Source organism: Atractosteus spatula, chromosome 1 (assembly GCF_055471065.1).
Source record: "Atractosteus spatula isolate fAtrSpa1 chromosome 1, fAtrSpa1.hap1, whole genome shotgun sequence".
Taxonomy (NCBI): Eukaryota; Metazoa; Chordata; class Actinopteri; order Semionotiformes; family Lepisosteidae; genus Atractosteus; species Atractosteus spatula.
In genome coordinates this window covers 54,796,497-54,803,996 of record NC_142706.1, presented here as the reverse complement: position 1 = coordinate 54,803,996, position 7,500 = coordinate 54,796,497, and the positions used below count along the sequence as shown (strand labels likewise).

The 7,500-nt window shown below is 38.4% G+C and overlaps 1 protein-coding gene across 1 annotated transcript; it reads left to right on the top strand.

Annotated features, from left to right (window-relative positions):
* The first annotated feature begins 493 nt into the window (after window positions 1-493).
* On the top strand, window positions 494-4,709 carry sfrp2 (secreted frizzled-related protein 2). The gene is made up of 3 exons (XM_088909975.1): window positions 494-1,174; window positions 2,254-2,334; window positions 3,342-4,709. The coding sequence occupies exons 1-3, from the start codon at window positions 679-681 to the stop codon at window positions 3,644-3,646; spliced, it is 882 nt and encodes a 293-aa protein (XP_088766101.1). The 5' UTR covers window positions 494-678; the 3' UTR covers window positions 3,647-4,709.
* Window positions 4,710-7,500: the final 2,791 nt, after the last annotated feature.

Genomic DNA, 7,500 nt, shown 5'->3' with positions numbered 1-7,500 from the left:
AACACGGGTTTGGAAAATATTTCCTCTTCAGTACAGTTTGGGAATTGTAACTATTTTATTTGGAGACAATAAACGGATAATACATTTTGCATTAGAAACGTGAATTTGTGTCATGTTGTGACAGACATACCTGTTCAAAATAACAAATGTTGACGGATTCTTATCCCCAACTTTATCTCGGTAAACAACTGGGATGCCAGTTGTTGAAAAATCAGTATAACGGCCTTTGTTATTGCTCCCTAGCTCCAGTTGTCCAACATGCCAGCTTTATCAGACCTTCGTTGTTAAAAACTGGTAAACAGAAAGCAAATGAGCGATACCGAAGAACGTTTACTAAACTATATTGAAAGTTTGTAGCAGAAAAGTTATTGTGCACAAATACCTGATCCTGACAGCGTGACCGAATAAAAAAACGGACCAATCGATTAGTGGTCTTCCGAACTTAACTCCTCCCTCCTTCATTAACATTAAAAACCTCAAGAACCCCCTTTTCATTGCAGCCTCCAGCAGCATCTAGGAGCCACTTATCTGGAAAGACTTAAATAATTAAAGGGGGCTATTAAATCTAATAGATGTCGTTAAAGCCTCTCGTTGTAAAACCTGAAAACTTTGTGTAAAAGAGGGAAGCAAAGATCATTTTGAAAATCCTTTACATACTCTTGACATAAACCTGCAAAGATGCACATTACATATATAGTGATTATGGCAATGGCATTCCCTGTTTGCATGGAAGCGATTCACGGGATGTACGCTTTCGGTCAACCCGAACTGTATTACAAAAAGAACAACTGCAAACCCATTCCTGCGACTCTTCTGCTCTGCAACGACATAGAATACACCGAGATGAGACTGCCAAATCTGCTGGGGCACGAGACCATGAAAGAGGTCCTCCAGCAAGCGTCATCTTGGATTCCTCTGGTCCAAAAGCAATGCCACCCGGACACCAGAAAGTTCCTCTGCTCTCTCTTTGCCCCCGTGTGCCTGGACGATTTAGACGAGCCCATCCAACCCTGCAGATCGCTCTGCGAGAGCGTGAAGCAAGGCTGCGCTCCGGTGATGTCTGCCTTTGGCTTCCCATGGCCGGACATGCTGGATTGCAGTCGCTTCCCCCTAGATAACGATCTCTGTATTCCTCCGGCCAGCATCGATAGCGTTGTACCAGCCACCAAGGAAGGTAAAATAATATTACTTTTTTTTAAAAGAAAGTAGAAAATCTTTACCTGGCGGTGAGCGGAACTTGTGCTTAAGTACACACAAAACTTGTGTACCTCACCATTTTAAAAGTCACGGAATAGAGAAGTCAGGTTTGCAGTAAAATCTATAAATGTGGGAAATAATACAAACAATTGACACTGTTAAAGAATATGTAATGGAGTTTTTAATGTTGGGTTTTGATATGATATATCATGTTAACAGTATAAATTAAGTTTCTTTAAAAATGCCCACTCCAGTAGGTGACCTACCTCCTAATACTGAAGGCTGTAATTCTAAGTTATTGGATTCGCGCATGTTAATATTAGTACAAAACGTCACGGTTTAGTGTAATTGAATTATTAAAGAATTAACTATGTATTTGTCATAATTTAATAGATAACTTTTTAAAGAAGTCGTTTTAAGGCTGCACATTCACTGTGATTTATCTGATCTGTAGGAACTGGACAATCTATGCTTGCCTTCTACGAAAACAGTAGAGGGGTTCGTGTATGGTTTAGGAACAGGAATTAAAATTTTTTGTGAACATCCCATCTGTGATAGATCAGCATTTCGTCCACATTATTTGGGGGGAATTGCCGTATCAATGTGATTTATTGAACAGGATCTCATACGTTGGCACTTTTTTCCAATTAGAGCTCCTTCTGACAGTAGCAGTTAATTTCAAGGCCAATAGGGTGCCATTTTCAGTTGAGCATTTCACCGAGATTTCCTTCTGGAGCACCAATTTTTAATTGGACTGTTTCCCTAAAGGGAAAATAATTAACAACAGAAAGGACACTGTCAGTGAACTGTACTTATAATTCTAAATATTCTGCGGTCATAATTGTGTTATTGTACATTAAATACGTAGACACTTTTAAGTAACGGAATGATCAAATGGTCAAGAATTGCATTACATCCACTGAATATATATATATTTCCGTAAACTGTGTATATAAATGTGTATATAACGCCTCCTGCTGTCTGATTGTGAAATTACGTTGTTGTTCCCTGTACTTGGTTCTCGAGTTTTGCTGCTTTAAGATTCATTTATTTCAGCGCCGAGGGTGTGTGATGCTTGCAAAGACAGAGAAGAGAACGACAACGAGATTGTTGACAACCTTTGTAAAAATGACTTTGGTAAGTTCCCATTCGTTAAAATAACCCATAGTCTTTTTTTTTACCAAACTGACAATACAATCAAGTCTGAATGGCAAATACAAATCAAGCCGAGTGCAACAAAAAAGCGAATTTGTAGAGGAGGTTAAATAAAATTGCGGAAATATTTATTACCAATACTTAGAGACCAATACAACTTGTATATGGCATGAAAATGCTTTATGTGAGTTTTAGAAACCATTTCATAGATAGGTTTTTAAATTTAAATTTAAAACCAGCAAATTTTAGTTATGCATGAACTACCTTAGTTTATTTTTAGTTTTATTAATTTATTTTTACGTTAGTATACGTATGCAATTCTGTACATAATATAAATATTGATACATAATGTAAATCATAAAAAAACTTTAGTACGATCAAAAATGTCCACTACTAGACTGTAATTATTTCCTTGCTATTTTATTTATATGGTGTTTTAGATTTTTATAATGTTTTATTTTTATTTTTAAAAACTTCAGACACTACGGTTGGGTGTTAATTTTTGTACTGTACTTCATTGTATTTTAAAGTTCTGCAAATGAATTAATAATAATAATTAGAGACGAAAGCAGATTCTTTTTAAGTAAGAAAACGACAATTGTTTAGCAGTTAATTGAATTAACGCTCAACAGTTGAGGTATCTTGTTTAACCGGACTTAATCGGCTTTTCTGTCGGATCTCATTTTAGATCCTTTATCATGTTGTTGAATTAACAATACATCAAATACCCGGTTCTTAGAATTTTAGAAAGTTTGGAGGGGCGGTGAGCCATCCCTTTCTCTTTAAGCGTTTGTGCTTATTCTACTTGATTGTTTTTTAGAAGCTATACCACGGAATGCGCCCAATAGCAGTTTAGTGGGTGACCTCTTTTGTTTACTGAGAATTTAACCACCTGCTGTTTTGGAGGAAGGGCTGAAGTGTCATTAGCAATTATTCTGATTTTCAATAAGTGACTTATTCTCTTGTTTCTAACACCCCCTGCTTGTCAGCTCTGAAGATAAAAGTGAAGGAGATCTCATACATCAATGGAGACACCAAAATCATTCCGGAGACAAAGAGCAAAACCATCTACAAACTTAATGGGGTGACCGATCGGGAACTTAGGAAGACTGTTCTCTGGCTTAAAGACGGCTTGCGGTGTACATGCAATGAAATGAACGACATCAACGCTGCCTATTTAGTGATGGGACAGAAGCTCGGTGGGAATCTGGTCATAACCTCTCTGAAAAGATGGCAGCGAGGCCAGCGAGAGTTTAAAAGAATCTCTCGCAGCATTCGCAAATTGCAGTGTTAATTAGGCACAGTACGTCCCTCCACTTTAGCAATAATAATCCTTCTGCACTTCTGTAACACTTGGCAGGCTCCTTAGCACGGTTCACGTATAATTAATTACCAGATTTCTTGTGTTCATGAACAAATCCCATCACAAATACAGATTTACTGTATAGTGAAAAAATCAAGTTTTGTTCAGTTTGGCTTAAAACTGTGCATTTTTGAAAGTCTAGGTAACGAATGTGATATATTTTTTCTAAGATGTTGTAAGATAAAAGTTGGGAAATAGCTGGCTATATTCTCATATACAGTAGCCAGAAGGCTACTCAGAATAGTGATTGCAATCAGGAATAATTTTATCCCTTGATGTGGTTTTGATTCAGTTCTAGGCAAAGGATAGTTTTTTTAAAATTAAACCAATTTGTTTAAATATTTTATCCTGTTTGTGATTTACAAATAGACTAGAATATTTCAATAAAATTATCATGATAATGCAAGGTATAATTTTGTTTAAACCTCTTTACTTAAAATTGCTAAATATTGTATAGTTTTTTATTTTAAATAGCACCTGGACTCGGAAAATTGATGGTATTTTCTTACAATGCATAGGTCTATGGCTAAGCTCTTAGCACACACGATACACAGTGAACTACAGAAACATACTGTTAAATTACTTCAACAAACTCTTTAAATGCTTGTTTGTTTTACAAATATACACTTAAAAATTTGAGAGTTGTAAAATATTGCTTTATTGGTTACTCTGTAAATATTTAGACACTTAATTCTTGTACATATGTTTAAAACCATGAGTTTGTGTACTTTAAAAAAAGGTTTGTATCCCAACAGTATGCTCTGTACTGGTGGTAGGCTGCGGGAAATTTAAAATTGTTTTGCCCAGTTTCCACCTCACTTTGCTATGATAGTGTCATTAGAGAAGACAGACGGAGTTGTGAGTTTGGGAGGAGTATAAGGGTAAAGGAATGTGTTAATTTTTTATCAACATGCTTACAGACTTTGTTACATTTTACAAAAATGTACTACTTCTCTTCTTTTGTATAAAACTTAAAAATAAATCTTGAAATAAATTTTACATATCTTGCTGTTAACTGAGAAAATATATGGTTGCTGACAGATCAGTTTGAATCCCTCATAACTGACTTCTATGCACATAAATCGTCTGGAAAGAAAGCTTGTAAAACATTTTAATTCCAATTTAATTTCAAGAAACATACATTAATGAGTAATAAATAACTTCATGAAACCTATCGCTGATCCTGTCAGTAGGTATCCAGCAATTCCCTTTATGCTTTAATGACCTATGCAAAAAGTGTTTAATGCAGTTTGTTTAATACTGACATATTTTCTTAAGGGAATAAAATACAAATACAGCTTAAAGAGCATCAAGCTGCAGCACATGAGCTGTATTTTGTGAATGTGGTGTGAGTACAAGTCATTCTTCATTAATTTTAAGGCTTTTAGGTAACTTTCAGGAATAAAGAGGGCTATTAAATAAGACCAGTGAGGCACACACACATGGCCAAGATAGAGACACCAATTAACCTTCTTAGCCTTCTGTACCTGAAGGGGACACAGGTGGATATGGAGAGAACGTGCACACAAAAGGTATCCTAGTCCACCCCAGAGCTTCCAGAACTTTAAAGAAATAGTGCAGATAAACCATTCATCTTCAATAACTACTTAATCCTGTACAGTGCTGCAGTGAATTACAGCCTAAACAATCTGACAACGGGCACAAGGCAGGATACACCCTGGATGGGATGCCAGTCCATAGGATGGCACACACTCATGTGCGGACCATTTAGGGATGTCAATTAACCTAGACAGTGTGCATTTAGACTGTGGGAGAGAACCGGAGCACCCAGATAAAACCTATGAGGCCCCAAGGAGGACAAATAAACTCCATACAGAAATTGCCCCAGTCCAGGATCAAACCAAGAGCCCAAGCTCTGTGAGGCAGAGACTTCTCTGCGACAGTCTTAACAAAATATTGCAGCGGTCACTTTCCACTATTTTGCTTTGTCTTGTACTTGATATTTCATTATAATAACACCTCTGTAATAACACATAATGTGTTTGTGCTGTACATGTATACTGAGGTTGTGCTGAACTATCTTGTGATTGATAGTTCTATTGGGCTCAACTATAGGGTGAGAGCCCTCTAATGTCGCAAAACGGTATTGCAAAAAGACTTCGCTGTCTTTATATAGTGCTCGTCATCCCCGAAACACAGAATTGTACTGATGGTATTAAGCAATGAATGAACAAAGCATATTCTTTAGCTATGTTCTGGTTCTTATTTCTATTTTTCTGTAGATTTCAAATACATTGCCAATACATACAATGAGTGGATATTTGCATTTTAAAGAAAATTAGTAATGTATACATTTGAAACATACTATTAATCTACAATCAAAGCTACAGTCTTTTGGAAATATGACGTCATGTCTATCTACAGTATATATACCACTTATATATACAGTATAAACACATACATGCAGAAAATAACTGGTACTTACAATTCTAGACATCCAGGAAATGAAATTTAAAATGTGTACTGATATCTATAAAATAAAATGCAACATGAGTATATGTCTTGAGTCTCATTTTGCTGCAGATGCATCTCATCACAATATTAATCCTTTATGGAGTATTTTATTTAAAATCACACCCCTTTGAGTGTCCCCAAGCTTACACAATGTATCACTGATAATTTCTGACCACAAAATCTTATTTTCCAAATCCAAAGCAGGTTTATTTTTGTAATAATAATAATAATAATATTAATAATAACTTATACTTACTGTATACAGCACTTTTCTGGACACTCCACTCAAAGCACTTTACAGGTAATCGGGACTCCCTTCCACAGCCATAGTGCGCCAGAACACTCACCCCACATCAGCTATCAGTGAGGAGTGAGGAGGAGAACAGTGATGAAGGTTGGGGATGGGCATTATTAGGAGGCCATGATTGTAAATTTGGCCAGGTTCTACTCTTTTCAAGAACCCCCCTGGGATTTTTAATGACCACAGAGAGTCAGGACCTTAGTTTTACATCTCATCCAAAGGACAGCATCTTTTTTTACAGTGTAATGACCGTGGGCTTCGGTACAGAATGGAGCAGGCTTAGGACTCAAGGAATGGGGTTAAACAACACATTTAATAACTTGAACCAGGGAAAGGTCCAGATAGAGGGACAGGGGTTACAGCACTGCACCTACACTAACACACACACGAAGGGAAGAGGCTGTCTCCCAGCCTCTGTCCCACTATATAAAGTCCCATAGGCCCACCCCTAGGCGCTGTTCTAAGCCCACCTTGCATGCACATGGCTAAAGCGCCCTGCGTGGCGCTACTTTGCCCCCACCTGAAGAGTTGAGCGTCCTGCCGACCCCAAACCGTCCCTAAACCGTCCCTCCAGGCTGCACACGCAAGGCAGGCTGCTCCGCGGGCTCCTCCTGCTGGCCTCTCCGTCTGGGCTGGGGACCTCCATCTGGGCAGGCTCTCAATTCTTGCCAGGACCCTCTGTCTTGGCTTGGGCTCTCTCCCCGCGCACTGGGCCTCTCACCAGACTGCTCTGGGCCTCTGACTGCTCCACTCCATCCTGCTCCTGACACCAATGTAACGACCGTGGGCTTCGGTATGGAATGGAGCAGGCATGGGACTCAGGGAATGGGGTTGAACAATACATTTAGTAACCAGAATCGGGGAAAGGTACACACAGAGGGACAGGGGTTACAGCGCTGCACCTACCCTAACACACACATGAAGGGAAGAGGCCATCTCCCAGCCTCCGTCCCACTATATACAGTCCCGTAGTCAAGCCCCCAGGCACTGTTCTCAGCCCACCTTCCAT